The sequence below is a fragment of the Spermophilus citellus genome (genome assembly GCF_964194105.1).
Source record: "Spermophilus citellus genome assembly, chromosome: 6".
NCBI lineage: Eukaryota > Metazoa > Chordata > Mammalia > Rodentia > Sciuridae > Spermophilus > Spermophilus citellus.
In genome coordinates this window covers 151,344,632-151,363,629 of record NC_138187.1, presented here as the reverse complement: position 1 = coordinate 151,363,629, position 18,998 = coordinate 151,344,632, and the positions used below count along the sequence as shown (strand labels likewise).

Sequence of the window (18,998 nt, the reverse complement as noted above, 5' to 3'; positions counted from 1 at the left end):
AACGTTTCCCTTTCAAAACTCTTCCAATTGTTCTCCAGCATACACCAGAAAACCTCCTGCATTAGTAGCTAAGCCATTTTTAAATCCGCCATCTCTTTCGCCCAGGAGAGCGAGCCAGGCTGGGGCAGCGGCGGGGCCTGAAGAGAGCCAGGCCTGATGGGCAGCGGGGTTCCCCAGGCTTGGTAAAGGCAGCCCGGACCTCACACCGCAGAGGCACCAATACCAGGGAGGGAGAGGTTTCGTGGGCTCCGCGCCCCCAGCCCCTGGTCGGAGGCTTTGACTCCCGGGGCACCGGACTTGGCGCCGACCGCATTTCCGAGCACAGTTAAGGTCACCCCGGCGGAGGAGGCGACTCAGGGCCACTCCGGCTCGGGCGGCGCGCCGCGGGCGGGGCCGTGGAACTACAATCCCCAGGCGCCCGAGCGCGGCACGTGGTCCTGCGCCAGCCGACTTAAAGAGCGCGTCCTGGGCGCCCGGGACCAAGGCGCGTCGTGCGCGGCTCCGCTGCGAGGACCGGCGGGCGCAGGCAGACGAGGCGCTCGCGGTCCTGCCCAGAGGCGCGGGGAACAGGCGCTGGGGTCGGTGAGACCGCGCGACTCGAGCCCAGAAGGAAGCAGATACACTGGGGAATGCAGCAGAGCGAGTGTGAATGCGACACCCTCCCGGCCCGGGCAAGTGTCACTCCCCCGGCTTCGGTAGGGACCGCGTAGTCGGGTCTCCGAGGATCCTTGTCTCAAAATGATCAGTTAGCCCTTGAGCCGAAGGGATTCTAACGATTACACATGAAAAATTGGTTCTATTTCTGCCTTTTCTTTTTTTCAAATGTCTCTCTTTCTTCTTCTCCTTGGGCAAAGCGAGATTTTCCCCCCTCCCCTTTTAAAAATTTTATGTTTTTTTTTTTAAACTTTGCCTTTCTCTAGAGAATTTTGACTTAAGCCGCTTGAGTTCTTTGCAGTTCTTATCTGTGAATACAGGTGTAAGTTTTTAAGTGTATTACCCCCTCCTCAGTGTTTTAATAATTACATTCTAAATTCACATTAAGCCTTGGGCTGGAGAACATTTTTACCATTTGCTCTTGATAAAAGCTATCAAGAAAGGATAACATCCCAAGTGTATTTTGAAACTCGAATTTTGAAAATATTGATCATCCTGTGTTAAAATTGGGCTCTTGTACCCCTTCTTTTTCTATAGGATTTTAACACCTCACCAAGTCAGCAAGTGTTCTTTATTTAGTGCATTGCTTTCTGCAAAGATAAAATTTTGAAGCTCTTCCTACCCCCAGATGGCTGGCAGTGGAGGAGAGGAACCCAAACTTTCCTGCTTCTAACTCTGTCAGGAGGTTTTTATGAAAAGCAAGTGTTAGGGGGAAATTCTGAGGGTTAAGAAATAATTTTCAGCTGGGAGGACCAGGGAATTCACTGGCTTTTAAAGTGAGTTTTTTAAAGGTGGCTAAACTGAGGGGACTGCAGTGGGAGTACCTTGGGAACAAAGACTAGCAGGCCAGGGCCAAGAGGAGCCACAGGGAGCAGTTAATATACAGTTTTGGCTGGTGCACTGGACTGTGGGGACAGGCCAGGGAGTTGGCCCCAGAAATGTTCCAGCTCCTGGAGGATGGATCTGGCAGTCCCTGTGGCTTGAAGGAGAGAGTGGTTCCCAGTCCCTAACCAGTATTCTCCAAGCCCTATGTTTTGAACTACTCAAGTGGCAATTAATTTGATTTATTTCAACTAAAGACAGAACATCCTGAGAATATCAGGATTACTAAGTATGAAATAAATGCAGCCCTAAGCAGAAACCAGAAGTCTATTTAGCCTGAACCTGCTAGTAGTGTTTGATTTAGGAGACTTTTGATGCCAGCTTAAGTGCTCGGCACTCCTATCATTTGAACCTTGTTGCACTTTGATGGGCCCCATGGGCCAGGGGTTATGTCCACTGGTCTAGATAAGCAGTAACAAGAAATAAGTCATGAGAAGGGCGGTAAAGGAGAGAAAGAATTGCCAGGGGAAAAGATAGCAAAACTGAAATGCCTCAGTTCCTGAATAGACAGGAATAGAGAGGCTTGAGGAGGAGATGCCAGCAGAATGTGTATACCTGGGAAGATGGTGCTGGGAAAGGAATAATAATACCTGTGCCATCTTTTTATGTTCATCAGGCAAGACTTCATGGAGGGCACTGAACATAACTAGCTATGTGCCTGGCACTGTTGTCAAGCATGTTACATTTAATTTCTCAACTACCCTATGAAACATATCCCCATTTACAGAAGGGTAACTAAGCACAGAGAGGTCATGTAACAGGCCAAAGTTTGCCAGGATGCGGACCCATGAAGTTCGACTCCAGAGCTGGCCCTCTAATCCCTCTACTAAAAGGAACAGAGGGAAAAAGCATTTAGAGGACAACTGGTAGGCCCTCTTGGAGTATCTTGAGTTAATAATATGCTTGTAGGAGTGCCAGGTGAAGATACACAGCAGGCAAAGTGTCTCACTCATGTGATGCTTGACATTCCTCTGGTATACGTGGGGCCTCCCAGGTTCAGAGGCCAAGTGACCTGCCCATAGTAATGAAGGTGGTCATAGGAGGCCCAAGGACTAGAACCACATCTTGTGATTTCTTGTCTTGTGTTTTCCCTGTGGATCAGGTGATTATATTTATCTTTATAAACTTCCAATATAATTTTAGTCTCAGGTTTTAACTAGGAAATGACAGAGAAATCCTAGCATCCTGTCGCTCAGTCTAGGCTCTCCTTCATTGCTCTTCAGCACAGAGGAGCACTGCATGCAGTGCTTAAGCTTGATGTCGGGAGCTAGTGTTGCTGGGAACACGTCAGTTTGCAAGGAAAGGTATGTTGGCTTGTCACGGAAGCAATTAGTGTTTCTCAAGGGTTCACCTGAGCTAGGACTCTCTGTCCAGAAGTTGATTCTCATTTAGGGAGATGAGGTTCACAGTTATAAGATGAGCAGACAGAATGAGTTTGTTCATAATTAAGTCCTATGTTGGGCTGGAGATTAGCTCAGTTGATAGAGTGCTTGCCTTGCATGCACAAAGCCCTGAGTTCAATCCCCAGCACCACAAAAGAAAAAAAAAAAAAGTGCTATGTTATCTGGGCCAGATCTCAGTGTAGTGGCATTGGATTTTTAATGTGCCTGGAATGTCAGAACTATAACATATCTCCTCTTGTTGATCACTTGTCTGTATCACTGTTATTTGCTAGAAGCCCACTTTTGTATAATAGTCACAAAATACTATCTGATTATTGTTTATTTTCTTCTCTGACTTTAGACGTTGCATATGTGGCTTCAAATCACATTTGTGGCTTTTCTGTCTTATAGCTCAAAAAATAATAATGTGTCTATAACTAGCAAGAGGCAGAGCTGAGAGTTGAAGCAGGCAGTTTGCCCACAGAACCCAGGCTGTCAAGCACTGTGCTCCATTGGCTGTGTTGGGTCTCCTACACGGTTTACAGACAGTTGCATTCTGCCAGTGGAAGGGTCCTTTGGCTGCCATGAGTGTGGGGTTGACTTAGCAATGAGCGTCCCCTCCAAGAGGCTTCATCCTCCTGCTACAGTCTGAGCACCTCATTCATCCAACCAAGTAGTTATCGCTTGATAATAGATATCAAGCAAAGGGCTCAAGTCAGGGAGAAAAAGTCCAGTGGAACATTCCCTGACCTCCCTTGGAAGTCTGCTGCAATGGGAAAGAGAGAGGTAATATGAGGTTTACATGTTCTACTAGAACTCGGAAAACTGGGCAAGACTGGTCAAAATTGGAATATGAAAGGATATTAGGCAAATGTAACTGAAGATTGTTATAAGTCACACTGAAACCTTAAGACTGATTGTAAGTGCTGGTTTTAGGTGAGACTCCAGTTTAACAGAATGAAAACATGGAGAAAGAAAAGAGCATTTTGTTTCTGAACATATTTCAATTTTAGTAATTATTTATATGTTTTTCTTACCTGAATCGGGTTGCACTTCTCTCTTGGGTCTGCTGTTATTGACCCGAATCTTTGAGGTTTTGGTTTGCCTCAGTCATCTGTGTGGCTACAGTCAGAGGCCTTCCAGGCAGGATTTTCCCAGGCCCACCACCCTCTCCTTGACTTTAAAGTTTTCTGCTCATTAGAACTAAACTCTAACATTTTACACTCACTCTGTGCGTTTGTGTGCTTGTAAGCATATTTTACAGCTCTAAACCAGGAATGGACTTTGCCTGGGAGTTTTGTCATTAATTGACATTCCTTGAAGAAAGAGACAAAATGACATTGTATGTTTTCCAGACATTCCAGCAGCTCAATGGCCTTCCCAAAGAAGAAACTTCAGGGTCTCGTTGCTGCAACCATCACACCAATGACTGAGAATGGGTAATTATCTTTCGGGACTTACTGGGGATCTGCTCTCATCCAGCTGAGAAGGACGGAAGCACTCTAGAACAGCAGTGACTTAAGCCCCACACCTCTGGGAGTGCCCTTGCCAAATGGCAGCTTCTGTGAGTTGTCCCTCTTTACTCTCTCTGACCCCCTTGTCAGGAAAGAGCTTTCTATATCACCCCACAGAAAGGAAGAAGCAAAAAAATGGCAGCTTGCTGCCCCCCAGTGTCTGTAGCCCCACTAAGCAGAGTCTCCCCAGAGTCCACCACAGCCCGGCTTTCCCACGTTGGGCCATTAGAACTGGAGGGGGAAGAATCCCGTTTTAGCATGCTTTGGCATCAGGTGCTGTTCTGGCTACTCTGGGGATCTCATCGCTAGATGTCTGCATGGTGCAGGATTCTGCCAGGCTGTTTAGGGAGGGAGGCACAGCCCAGCGACAGAATGCCTTCTTGACGAGGTGAGCATGAGGCCCTGGGTTGGAGCTCCAGCACACACCCACAGAAAGACAGGCAGCTCAGACTTGATAAAATAACCTTTCCTGTGGAAGGTGGATGGGTGTCTGCAAAAGGGAGGCACGGACATGTTTACAGTCCATTTCAATATGGATTAAATATTGGGAGTGAAGGGAGGGGAAAGAGCCAGAGCACGTGACTGGGGTGTAATCCTCTCCAAGCCAGCATTTGGGCTTCTAGGTGAATATTGTTGCAGTCTCTTTGCTTGGATGATCAGACGATGGTCATGTGCCACAGGTGACCATGCATGATATCCACTCCTCCTTTTTAATCTGTCAGAGGTGGCATGCACCAAAACAGTGAGAATTCTGGCTTTTTTTTTTTTTCTCTCTCTCTTGACAATCCTATTTTCTTCCTCTGTAAAAAAATAATGACAGGCAGACATAGATTTATGAGCATTAAATGAGATAATCCATACAATAGTGCCTAGCATAGGGTCAGTAATTTGAACTTTCATTATATATAAGTTAAGGGCAAGAGGAACATGAGCTGTTTAGGGTACATTTTTAAAAAGCCTTTATCTCTGGTGTTTTTCTGCTGAATTTGTAGACCTTAACCTTACCCTTTAAACTGAATGACATTTCTTATGATTTTTAGTATCCTCAAAGTTGGCCACAACCCATTTTTCTCTTAGATCATTGGATCCCAATATCTGGCTTCTAGATCCATGAAAAAAGAAAGATCCATCCTCACTGGGTCTAACTTGCTGAAATGGCTTTTAGATTAGTCAACTGAATAACAATTTTCCCCCTTGTTACTTCTCCCTTTCTGCAAGTTCTGAGAAAGACTGAAGTCAGCTATTTCTCAATGCATCAGCTATTTATTGGGCAGATAAAACAGAAGGCATGTGACTGCATGAGCAGGCAGAGTTTACTTCCTGCAAAAGAGTAGGATCTCTCTGTAAGCTGAAAACACTACCTACATCTGGTCTGTGCTACTTTAACCTCTGAAAAAGAACCTTGTTAGCCTGGAAGTGGCTTCTTCTTGTTAGCCTGGAAGTGCTTATCTGGGTCCCCCTGCGAGTGTTTGTGTGTTCTCCTGCCTATTCAGCTGTTTCCCTGGAAGCCCAGGTCCCATGTGGTAGAGATAACTAAAAGGTCTCTGCTTTTCTGGATCTTTCCCCATTTCTCAAAGTCTTGCCCTGCGACCTCCATTTCACCATTTCCTTTTTTAAATCAGGTCCTCTTTTCTCAACCAGGAACCTCACTTTCCTGAAATTCAAAAGTTAGAATGCCGGCTGGGGCTGGGGCTGGGGCTCAGCAGTAGTGCACTTGCCTGGCATGTGTGAGGTACTGGGTTCGATTCTCAGCACCACATGTAAACAAATAAAATACAGGTCTATCAACAACTAAATACACACACACGCACACACATATATATATAAAACCCTTAAAAAATTCTTTGTAGGAACTTTTAAGAATTAAACAGTGCAAGTCTCAAGCCAGACTCAGTGACACATGCCTATAATCCCAGTGACTCAGGAGGCAGAGACAGGAGGATCACAAGCTCCAGGCCAGCCTCAAGCCACTTAGCGAGACCTTGTCTTAAACTTAAAAAATAAAATGGACTGAGGATGTAGTACAGCTCTTCTAGGTTCAGTCCCCAGTGCCAGGAAATAAATAAATAGAGCGTTCAACCACATTATCTCCAAGACCCAATCTGACTCAGGCCGCAGTGTCCTGGTGTTATGTCATTAGCCGTATTGTATCACCAGTTAGACTATAAAGTAGCTGCAACTCCCCTCCGTTCTCTACCCTGCAGCCCAGGGAGCTTCCTAGTGAATAAATCTGAGGTCTCCTTTTTAGGAATCTCTGTTGACTCCCTTTTGTGAAGCCCTTGCCACTCATTTTGTGGCCCATGGACCAGTTGCTCCAGTGTCACATAGGAACTTAGTAGGCAGGCGGGATCTCAGACCCTACCACCTACCACTGAACCAGGACCTGCATGTTACCAAGGGGTCCCAGATGATTCTTTAGTGCCTGGAAGTCTGAGATGAACTGGTGTAAAGATGAAAGCCCAAATTCCCATGACGTAGGAGGTCCTTCCCAATTTACCTTTCATTTCTACTGCTTTGTGTCTGTTTCCCTTAACCGTCAAAGCCTTTTTCCCTTCCAGGCTTCCGCCTTTAGCATCTGCTTCCCGTCTTTCTGCACCATCACCCTTTCCTCTTTCTACTCTGCTGGAACATTTCTAATTACCCATCAAAAACATTTCCGGGCAAAGGAAATTTCTCCCTCTTCTCTAAAGGTTTGAGTCTTTAAGTCTGTTGAAATAAGCTGGCGATAGACAGATTAATAAGAGAAGAGCATACAAATTTGTTTAATGTGGACACACGCACAGGAGTCATACAAAATGTGACATTCAAAGGAGGACGAGGTGACTGGAGGTCTACACACCCTCTTGACAGTGGAGAGGGAATTGGGACTGCAGGCACTTTCAGAGAAAGAGTAAATTGTTTTTTCAGAGAAATAAAGGGGGCCCCAAAAGTGAACCATCATTCATAAATGGTTTTTTTTTTTTTTGTTTTATTTTCTGGAAACTGAATGACACTGAAGAACAGATAGTAGCTTGTGACAGTGTTTTGGTATGGTAGCATTCCCCACTTTTTTCTTCTGCCAATGTGACTTTAATCTTCCCTGGTCAGTAAGGTTTCATGCAGGATATGACAATGGAATTAGGTTCCTTCTGATAAGGGAACATCAGAGTGTTCCCCCGTGCCTGGAGAAGGAGCAGGAGGTCACATAGTCCATGGTTCTCAGCCTGCTCCTAAAAGCACTTAATCTTCTTTAGCTCAAAGTGCTCAGCACACCAGAGCTCCAAACGCTGGGCATCATTTTCCTGGCCCCAACACCGTCCTTTGGGAATTCTTCCCTACTCCCCTGAAAAGATTTAGAGGATCCTTCCCTGGTATCTCCTGCCTCCCCATGCACACCTTTCTGCATAGCATCCAAGTTACTTCCTGCTGTTTTGCCTTATTCGTCAGGTATTTACTGAGTGCCAGGCAACAGGTCAGACACATGCAACTGGGCATGTGTCTTATTTTATATCTTCAGCATCTAGTGGCACTGGGGTAGATTTTATTTCAGGAGTAACATACTTCACGGATGATTAATACCAATAGTCAACAGAAAGGAAGAGGGCCGAGGTTGTGGCTCAGTGGTAGAGTGCTCGCCTAGCACATGTGAGGCACCGGGTTCAAACCTCACCACCACATAAAAATGAAATAAAGAAACTGTGTTTACTACAACTAAAAAAATAAATATAAAAAAGAGAGGAAGAGAAGCAGCTCGTGTTGGTTGATCAGATCCCCTGTGTCTTTCTTTGTGCTGGGCATTTTTATTTATGTGTTGTGTTCCAGTGTAATCCTGACAATGACTCTGTGAAGGAGCTGTATCTTATACCTTTTTTTTTTTTTCCCATAACAAGAATTGAACCCAGGGGCACTCAACCACTGAGCCACATCCCCAGCCCTTTTTAGTTTTTTTATTTTGAGACAGGGTCTCACTAAATTGTTAAAGGCTGGCTTTAATCCCACTGGGATTACAGATATGCACCACCACACCTGGTTTATACTTTATTTAGTGACAGGGTCTTGCTAAATTGCTTAGGATCTCACTAAGTTGTTATGTAGAAAAACAAAATAAAACAGAAAATCCATACCTCATCATACCAGTCCATGTGACCATCTTTCATAGTGTGTCATATACCAGAGAGGAAACAAACACCAATAGGGATTTCACTCTGAATAACTAGTTAAGGCTGGCTTTGAACTCATGATCCTCCTGCCTCAGACTCCTGAGCTGCTTGGATTATAGGCGTGTGCCACTGTATCTCTATTTTTGCAGTTGAAGACGCTGCAACCTTTGGAAATGAAAGACTAACAAGCTCGCCCAAGCCACATAGCTGGAAACAGGTCTTTATCTACCATCCCACCAGTCATCCCACCATCCTCTTTTCTTTCTTTGCTTTTTTTCTCCCCAGTGCTAGGGATTGAACCCAGGACTTTTCAGATGCTAGACAAGTACTCCACCACTGAGCTGCACCTTCAGGCCCCAGCTTCATTTTTTCCAGTAGGAAAAAAACACCTGCTTTCCTTAGTTGCTTCAAGAAGTCACCTTTTCTTTTGGGCAAGTTCACAGTCACTAGAACAAAAAGTCCATTTCAGATTGGCAAAAATATCCCCAAAAAATTCGTGTTTCTTTCTTCCATGCCCTTGGCAACACCATGGGAATCTAACACCCTCTCCTAAAACAAACCTGTTAGCCCTGTGGGAAAGGCCTGGCCTGCTGGGGTCAGAGTCACATTGATTATTGTCTCTTTGACAATGTTTTGGAGTCCCGATCACCAGCCTGCCGGAACAGAACATTTCCCACTTCCTGCGGGGTAGAACAGTTTGGTCCCTGCATGCTTCTCTGCCCAAGAAGATCTGAAGCAGCCATATTGTTATTTTGCCAAGGGCTCATGTAACTTCTCTCTGCTCTTGAATGTTGAGAGTTATGCAGAAAAGCAAAATAAAATGGAAAATCTGGTTTTTTCATGTCCATACCTCATCATACCAGTTCTGTTGACTCTGTCTTGTCCAGGACCATCTTTCACAGTGTGTCATACACCAGACAGGAAACAAACACCAATAGGGATTTCACTCTGAATAACCATGTTAGAAAAATTGTCTTATCCTTAGGCCCTGAGAGAAAAACGGTAGCATCTGCATGCAGTTTCATACTCAGCCATTTTGGGCCTCAGTTTGTGGCAAAAGTAATTTGATAAGAAGTTCTTTCCTCTTATGTAGTTTGGATAAACTCAATGTCTAAGAATAGAAGATTAAATAAATTATGTTCATCCAGAAAATGTAATGTCATTTAGTCAAGATAGCAAGAGAATGTCTAAAAATGTGGGAGGAATGCTCCATTTAGAATGCTAAGTGAAAAATATTATAAAATGATTTATAATAAGGTTATACTTATATAAGAAAATAATATGCTGTGTATTTGTGAATATAAAAATGTCAAACTATAAGAGGAATCATCTCCAGGGAGATACCAAGTAGGGTTTCTTTATTCCTTTTTGATTGTATATGCTTTATTTTATGGGGGGTAGCGGGTATTGGAGATTGAACTCAGCAGTACTCAAGGGTACTTGGCCACTGAGCCACATCCCCAGCCCTATTTAGAGACAGGGCCGCACTGAGTCGCTTAGTGCCTCGCTTTTTGCTGAAGTTGGCTTTGAACTCGAGATCCTCCTGCCTCGGCCTCCTGGGCTACCATACCTGGCTGATTGCAGGTGCTTTTTAAAATAATCTATGTAGCCTCTGTACTGGGGGTGAGAAGTTAAGCACTTTTATTTTTTAAAAATATCATGAGGGCCAGAGTTGTGGCTCGGTGGTGGAGTGCTCCCTTCGCATGCCTGAGGCACTGGGTTCTATCCTCAGCATCACATTAAAAAGATAAAATAAGGATCTTGTGTCCATCTACAACTAAAAAGGAACTTTTTTAAAAAATGTCATGGAGGGCTGTGGTGTAACTCAGTGGTCAAGCACTTGCCTAGCATGTGTGAAGCACTGGTTTAAATCCTCAGCACCACATATAAATAAAGAACCATTAACAATTAAAATATGTTTTAAAAATTTATGTATATAAAATCATGGAGCCAGGCACAATGGTGCACATCTATAATCCCAGTAACTCTGGAGGCTGAGGTGGGAGGATCACAGGTTCAAGCCCAGACTCAGCAACTTAGCAAGACCCTATCTCAAAATATTAAAAGAAAGGCTGGGGATGTAGCTCAGTGGTAAAGCACCACTGTGTTCAATCCCCAGTATCAAAATCAGTCAATCAATTATAGATGCAAAGCAACAAATCTGCACCCAAGGGAATTGAAAGTAGCTTGGGGTTAAGAATGTCACCAGGCACAGTGTGCACTCCTGTAATCCCAGTGTCTCAGGAGGCTGAGGCAGGAGGATCTCGGAGTTCAAAGCCAGCTTCAGCAATTTGGCAAGGCCTTAAGCAATTTAGTGAGACTCTGTCTCTAAATATTTTTTAAAAGGCGTGCGTAGGTGGCTCAGTGGTTAAGTGCCCCCTAGGTTCAATCCCTGGTACCACCACCCCCCCAAATAAAAAAGAATGGCAAAAGCAAGCATGGAATTTGGGTCTGGGCCACTGTCCCCCACGTGGCCAGTAATCAGGTGTGTTCTTGTGTGCCCAGGATGAGAAGGGGCATCACAGCCTTCTCATGTGCATAGAAGTGTGTCACCTCACTTCTTTGAGCACCTAGCCCCACATGCCTAGAGGTTAGAAAGAATAATCCAGTCTCATTTCCATTCTCTCTAATGACTTCCTGATATTTGGCAACTGACCATGCCTTCGGCCATGGAAATTAGGCCTGGCTACCACAGTGAAGTAGTATAGGGAGAGAAAATAGGGAAGAGACAATGTCCCAAAAGAGAAGGACTACCTGCCATTTGGGGCACCTCTGTGACAAATATGAAAATGTCTCAGGATGATTTCACTGGGTCCTCTTGTGACTGGAACTGCCGAGTCTCTGCCAAGGGCTGCGGCTGCCGAGTCAGGCAGGGATCTGAAAGGCCTGAGGTGGCCTAGGGAGCATGCAGGCCTCTGTTGGCCCCCCACTGCTCTTCCCATCTATGTGGAAATACAGCCTGGCATCGCTGGACACCCTGGCTTTACAGGTAGTCTTTTGTTGTTTTTTTAATGTGCAGAGAAATTTTAACATTGTGAAAGTCATAGAGCACATCTAGAGGCCGCTCCTTTTCTTTTTTTTTTTTTTTTTTTTTAATATTTTTATTTTTTAGTTCTCGGCGGACACAACATCTTTGTTGGTATGTGGTGCTGAGGATCGAACCCGGGCCGCACGCATGCCAGGCGAGCGCGCTACCGCTTGAGCCACATCCCCAGCCCAGAGGCCGCTCCTTTTCAACCTGTGGTCTCTCTAAGGATATTTGGTAGTTCCAAAAGGTCATGGGTCCGAGAATATTTTCTGGGCAATTCTTTCAGCGCCCCAAAAATTCTAATATTGATCCCATTCTGGTAGGTTAGGTGCATTTTATAAGAAACAAGCTGTGCTTTCTGTTTTCTCAAAGGAATGGATGATGCATCATAGATTAGCATCCCTAGCCTGAGGGAAATTGTCCAGTGATGGAGCCTGTCCCCCAGCAAGGCCGGATGGACTGAGGCTGGTTGAATATATAGGGAAGACTGATCCACTCAGGCCATAAGACAGTATGAAGTTCACTGAGGAAAGAGACTTTGAGTTTCACATGCTGGCCTAGGTCTGCCTGAGGGTATAGAAAGAGGAAGACATCAGCGTAGGGTCGGACAGAGAGCAGCTTTCAAGAATGTTCAAGGAAGCCAGATGCTGTGGTGCATGGCTATAAATCCCAGCCATTCTAGAGGCTGAGGCTGAGGCTGGAGGATCACAAATTCAAGGCTAGGCTCAGCAACTAGGCAAGGCCCTGAGAAACTTGGTTTGATTCTGTCTCAAAATAAAAAAGGCTGGATGCCAGGCATGGTTGTACACACCTGTAATCCCAGTGGCTTTGGGAGGCTGAGGCAGGAGGATCGAAGATTCAAAGCCAGCTTTAGCAACTTAGCAAGGCTGTAAGCAACCTATAAGACTCTGTCTCAAAATAAAAAATAAATGTGTAAATAAGTGGTATTGCTCTGCTGGGTTCAATCCCTTGTTAGAGGGAAGGAGAATCATCAGGTTTTGTCCTCATTACTTTTCCAGACCCAGTTCCTTCCCAGCCTCTCTCCTTGGGCTTTATCAGCCCTTTTCTGAACTCCCATACATTTAATTTTTGACTTAGTCATAGCTGTTTTTTCTTCTCTATTTTATTAATCGTATACACTATCTCCTTTACTCAGTTAACGTGTGATAGTGAAATCTGAAAGCATAATGCAAGTGTAAATGTCCATGTGGCCACTCCAATGCCCAGCCTTGGTTGAACACCACCTTGTACCAGGCACAGACTAGGGCAGGTAGGAGCAGTGACAGGGGCGTACAGGGATATAGGCCAACACCTGTGACCTTGTGACTGCACTGAAGCACCCCCTTTCCTGAGTGAACAGGCTCTCCTTTGGGCTCCTGTGGGCAGTAATTGCCTCTGCATTCTTTGTTTTCCTATCTTTCCCTTTAATCTCACAGTCAGCTATTTTCTCTTCAGTCTCCTTCCTATTTCCTTTTCCTTTGATGTCCAATTCCTGGGTGCTTCAGATTTTTTGTTATTGTTCTTAAGGAATACAGTAAGCAAAGATGAAAAGAATGTTAACAAGACTAAAATTAAATTAGAATTCTCTGGCCCTCCTAACAGAAGTACAAATGGCAGCCAGCTAGTACTTTTTTTTAGCAACATAACATTAACCCACACCTGCCATAGTTTTCCTTTGAATTTCTGTCCATCACCCCACCTGTCCTTTGACTAGGGTCAGACACTTAATACAACTTGTTTGTGAGTCTGTTTGTAGGTTTTAAAATCAGTATGATTTTTATGAAGAAAAAAAAGGAGTTCCAGTGGCACAATCAGCTCACAGTATTTATTTTAAAAAATACCCTCATCACCTTAAGCATTGGATCCTTCCAAGGTCATTTTGCCACAGACTACACAGTGCAGGCACATTGTCCAGGTATCTTGTGAAAATGCAGATTCTGGCTGGGTAGGACCGTGTATGTGGCTGGGATTCTGCATTCCCATCAACTCCACCAGACTCTTCCCTGGACTACCCTTTGAGAGGCAAAGTGACAGCAAAGCTCCTTTCCAACTGTTGGTCCTCTTTCATTTAAAACAAATGCAGGGCTAGGGATATTGTTCAGTTGGTAGAACGTTTGCCTCACATGCTCAAGACTCTTGGTTCAGTCCCCAGAACCATTAAAAAAAAAGAAGTAGTGGGCTGGGGATGTGGCTCAAGCGGTAGTGCGCTCGCCTGGCATGCGTGCGGCCCGGGTTCGATCCTCAGCACCACATACAGACAAATATGTTGTGTCCGTGGAGAACTAAAAAAAAAATAAATAAATATTAAAAAATTCTCTCTCTCTCTCTCTCTCTCTCTCTCTCTCTCTCTCTCTCTCTCTCTCTCTCTCTGTCTCTCTCTCTCTCTCTCTCTCTCTCTCTCTCTCTCTCCTCTCTCACTCTCTCTTTAAAAAAAAAAAAGTAGTAGTAGTAAAACAAATGCAGACTGGTTTAAGCCTTCATTGATTTTCACAGGTATTAAGTGCTAAAATTCTTAAATTCTCAGATGGAATTCTCTATCTTACAAGCCTAAGGAATTCCTCACCAGGTAGAAAAGGTTCTTATAACACTATATGCCAAATCATCACTCTTCCCAAAAGAGGACAAGTGAGGATTAGGTAAACTGTTTTTTAAATATTATTTGTGATAAAGTTTAAATGTAAAGCCTCGCCGGGTGCACACACTGTCATCCCATACATTTAATTTTTGACTTAGTCATAGCTGACTAAGTCGCCTTGAGATCTCTCTCTAGCTCAGTCCTCAGAAGGTAGATCTCAGCAGCTAGGAAGGCTGAGGCAGGAGGATCTCAAAGCCAACCTCAGCAAAAAGCAAGGCACTAAGCAACTCAGTGAGACCCTGTCTCTAAATAAAATTCAAAACAGAGCTGGGGATGTGGCTCAGTGATAAAGTGCCTCCTAGTTCAATCCCTAGCACAAAAAAAAAAAAAAAAAAAAAAAAGTAAAGCTCTGTTTATAACCAATAGTGTTGGGGAATTTTGTTTGTGTTTTTGTTTTGTTTTTTTGCATGACTAGGGACAGAACCCAGAGTCTTGGTCATGCTGGGCAAGCTCTCTACTACTGAGCTATATCCCCAGCCATTTTATTGTCATTTTTAAAAAAATATTGGGCTGGGGATGTGGCTCAAGTGGTAGCACGCTCGCCTGGCATGCGTGCGGCCCGGGTTCGATCCTCAGCACCATATACCAACAAAGATGTTGTGTCCGCCGAGAACTAAAAAAATGAATATTAAAAAAAAATTCTCTCTCTCTCTCTCTCTCTCTCTCACACACACACACACACACACACTCTCTCTCTCTCTCTCTCTCTCACTCTCTCTCTTAAAAAAAAATATTGTTTTAGTTATAGATGGACACAGTACCTTTATTTTTTACGTGGTGCTGAGGATCAAACCCAGTGCCTCACAAGTGCTAGGCAGGTGCTCTATCACTGAGCCACAACCTCAGGCTTTTTATTGTCATTTTTTTTTTTATTGTCATTTTTGAGACAGAGTTTCAGTAAGTCTCCCACGCTGCCCTCGAATTTGCAATCCTCCTGTCTTAGTCCTGGAGATTATAGGCATGTACCACCTAATAGCATTTTGCACTTGTAAATGAGACACATTTAGCTGGATGGAGAAATTGCCAAATTCAGAAAAATGAGAACAAAAAAAAAAAACATCCCAGCCATTATTCAGAACAGACTAAGAATTTTACAAACTGGTCAATAAAAGAGAGTAATTCATAGACCTGGGAATGGGTCGAATAACCATCTAAAAGGACTAAGCATTCTTTCTATTTATTCCCATATCTTTTAGAGAAATCAACTTTTCAGTAATCGGTCAGTATGTGGATTATCTGGTGAAAGAACAAGGAGTGAAGAACATTTTTGGTAAGTCGCCTTGAAATCTCTCTCTCGAGCTCAGTCATCAGAAGATAGATCTCACCTCATTACTGACCCATGACACAACACAATGAGGTGCCACTGAGTTCTGGTGGAGCCTGACTAAGCTAACTCAAAGCTGTGAATTTATAGTCTCCCCTTAGACCTATAGGACCCCTCAACCGATGATCTCATTTGGTGGTGCCAAGTGATAGGGTGTTGCTCTCACTCCCATTGAGAGATGAAAATCTGTGGCTCCATTATACTCTTTTGATGAAGTTATTCAACTAAGATGTGGGAGAATAGCAGCTAAGCCCTCTTAAGTCACAACTAAAACCCTCTTAGCTCTCTTAAGAGTGGGCTTTGGTCCGTCTGCAACTGAGCTTTCAAATTACAAATGGAAGAAAGACTGGAAGCCGAAGCACACAAAAGATTCAACAGGAAGAGTGCTTATCCCCATTTATTTCAGAGTGAAGGTTTAAAAAAAAAAAAAAAAAGTCAGACCCTGTAAGCCTAAGAACTGTGTTTGAGCTACCTCTCGTATGGTGTTCTAGGCTCTCTGACCCGTGACTAGGTTTCATTCTGAGTATACTATACTTGGGCCCTGGAGGCACCTCAGGTTAAAATTTGTGAGTAAAACTGAGCCAGGCCACATGTCAAAACCAAGACCTGATTACAGAACCACTTAGTGTCCCCCTGCAGCTCCAAGTTACCCTCTTACTCAGAGGGTCCCAGGATTGCCCTGGACGTAGGAATGGAGTAGGAGCATCCCTAGGACTGGAGCACACCTGAAGTACCTCAAGCCCCCAAGGGAGGGATAAAAACATTGTCTCCTCCCTCACCTGTCTGGCCTGCCCTATTCCAGCCCAGTACTCAGGGCTTGGAGGTCAAGATCCAAAGTGCTGCCCTGCACATGAGGCCTCTGTCTTGCACATTGCTGCATTGGCTGTTCCTCTGATCATTGAGACATGATTGTATGGAAGGGGAAGAGGAAGGAGGATGAGTTCCAGAATCACATAGCTCTGGGTTCAAGTTTAAATTATTTCATGTTTCTGACCTCATATTTTCTACTGTAATTGAAAAGAATGTCGGCTTTGTTGGACTGTGAGAATAAGGGAATATTGAGTTCTTTGGTACAAAAGTTATTACCACCCCTTGTGCTCACTGTCAGACTGTGAACAGGTCCCTTGGCATCTGCAGCATGCAAATGCACCCACATAGGCTCCCCGCCCATGACCTGCCAATACTGGATAGAGTTGATTTTCCTGCCCTGTAAGCCCAGAGAGAGAACTGGGTGATGTGTTTGGATATTGGCCTAAATGTGGGTAGTTATCTCCTCTACTTAAAATATTTGCCATCTGTCCCTGATAACAAGGACAGACATGTAATTGCAAGTCTCAATTAATCTTCCCACTGCTTGGATAAAGTGAAGGGCAGAAAAACCTGGAGCCTGAAGTGGAAACTGGCACATGGCATCTTCCCCTCCATCCTCTGATAGTTCAGTGTCCCTCCCCCTTGGGCAGGGATCTGTGACCCTGCACTTCTGTCCTTGGGGTTGGAGGAGCAGAAGGCAGGAGTTGGTCCCACTGAGTGACTCTTTGTTTGGAACAGTGAATGGCACTACTGGAGAAGGCCTGTCCCTGAGTGTCTCTGAACGTCGCCAGGTCGCAGAGGAGTGGGTGACACAAGGGAGGAACAAGTAAGTGGCTCCGTGGAGATAAAACATAGTATGCCAGTCAGACCTGTGCTGGCTGAGGCCTTCCCCAGGGACACTGCCTCCCCACCACCCATCAGAGATCAGAAGCCAGCTGGAGGTCAGCTGGGCAGGGGCCCAGGACATCCTGTACCTCATCGAGGTGAGCCCTTCCTTTCTTGTGGAGACTGCATTCCTTTCTTGCCAGACTGCTTGGCAAACTATTGGAAAATGGCCTCTTGTCCTTGTCCTCGTAAGGCCAGTCCCCTCAGGGCTACCTGTCCTTGGCATGAAGGGGTAAGTGGATTAGAGGGTGGTGACTGACAGCTGGCTGCCCAGCTCTGGTACTGAACAGTTCATGTCCCTTTCCGTCTCAGGGAGGGAGCCTCCTGCTGGTGAGGGCTGGGGATGCGGCTCAGTGGTAGAGAACTTACCTAGCAAGTGTGAGGCCCTGGGTTCAATCCCCAGCGCTGCAAAAAAGGGGGGAAAAAAAAACTACTAATGAGGGCAGAACCGCTTGTCAGCCTTCCTTCCTCCACTTTGAAGTCTTACTATTCTTTTGAAATGCAAACCTGACCATGTCACTTCCCAGCAAGGCCCCAGGATTCAGCAAGCCAAGGATCACCAGAGGATTCAGTGATGGAATTCACAACCAAGCTTTGCTAATCCTGCCCGCAGAAGACCAGTCTCACTGTTGCTGTTCCCCCAGGGTCACATGGAGCACCCCCAAAGATGAATATTGGGATCTCAGAGCAAACATCTCTTCTGGTCAAATTCTGAGGCTTAAATGATAAGAAACAGCTTTTTACAGTGAATTCATTTCTCGTTAGACTAATTCCTAGTTATGATCTTGGAAGAACGTCTTCATCTTTATCTCCAAACAAAAATATGTCAATATTTTACCTATCATCTTCCTTATGACACTGTCAAATATGGGGCTATGCTTGATCAAAATAAGTCCTCAAGTATTGATTAATCAGTTATTAATTCTCAAAATTTCACTGCTTGGCTAACCTTTTTTTTTTTAAGAGAGTGAGAGAGGAGAGAGAGAGAGAGAGAATTTTTTTTAATATTTATTTTTTTGTTCTCGGCGGACACAACATCTTTGTTGGTATGTGGTGCTGAGGATCGAACCCGGGCCGCACGCATGCCAGGCGAGCGCGCTACCGCTTGAACCACATCCCCAGCCCTTGGCTAACCCTTAAATTTTATTCCCTGGACATTTTTTTAAATTCCTCAGACTCCTGTCTTTACTATTTTCCCAATTTTTATAGTATTTGAGAGCTCTATTCACCACAGAGCTGCATCCATGGCCCTTCTTATTTTTTAATTTTGAGACAGGGTCTCACCAAGTTGCTGAGGCCTCCTCAAACTTATGGTCCTCCTACCTCAGCCTCTGGAGTTTCTGGGTTACAGCCCTGCACCCCCACACCAGGTCCAGGGCTGTATTCTTAAGGCCTTACAGTGGTAACTGATGTCAATAGACACTTCCCCTTCCTCCCCCTTACTGTCGCTTTTATCCTCTTAGTTCAGAGTTACTATTTCTGGATGTTGGCACATCACCCTGAATGGTTTTAACTACAGTATCTTTGCATGAGATTCCTCTTTCATTCTTGGGGAATGTTCTTTGGCAGAGAGGAAGCGGAGAGGTCAAAGCTGTTGTCTAGTAAGGTGGCAGTTTGAAGTTGAGGCTTCCTTTGTGTGCCAAGGGGGGATGGGGATTAGCTCCCTGTCTCTCAGCACTGAGATTGAGGTCAGCCTTCCCTTTTCCTTTGGGAGGATGGTTCTTTTTCCCTGTAGTTGGCCTCAT

At 44.8% G+C, this 18,998-nt stretch overlaps 1 protein-coding gene across 6 annotated transcripts in view; it reads left to right on the top strand.

Annotated features, from left to right (window-relative positions):
* Nucleotides 1–231: 231 nt before the first annotated feature.
* Nucleotides 232–18,998, top strand: part of NPL (N-acetylneuraminate pyruvate lyase) — a gene marked incomplete at its 5' end in the record, with an annotated part of 35,703 nt that continues 16,936 nt past the window's right edge. For 4 of the 6 annotated variants that reach the window (XM_081298476.1, XM_081298480.1, XM_081298481.1 and 1 more), the window contains 4 exons: nt 232–671; nt 4,274–4,357; nt 15,431–15,504; nt 17,107–17,194. In XM_081298476.1, coding sequence (XP_081154602.1) covers nt 4,290–4,357; nt 15,431–15,504; nt 17,107–17,194 — 230 coding nt within the window. Of the gene's footprint in view, nt 696–4,262; nt 4,358–15,430; nt 15,505–17,106; nt 17,195–18,998 lie in introns of those variants that run through there. The other 2 variants (XM_081298477.1, XM_081298478.1) reach the window with 2 other exon arrangements.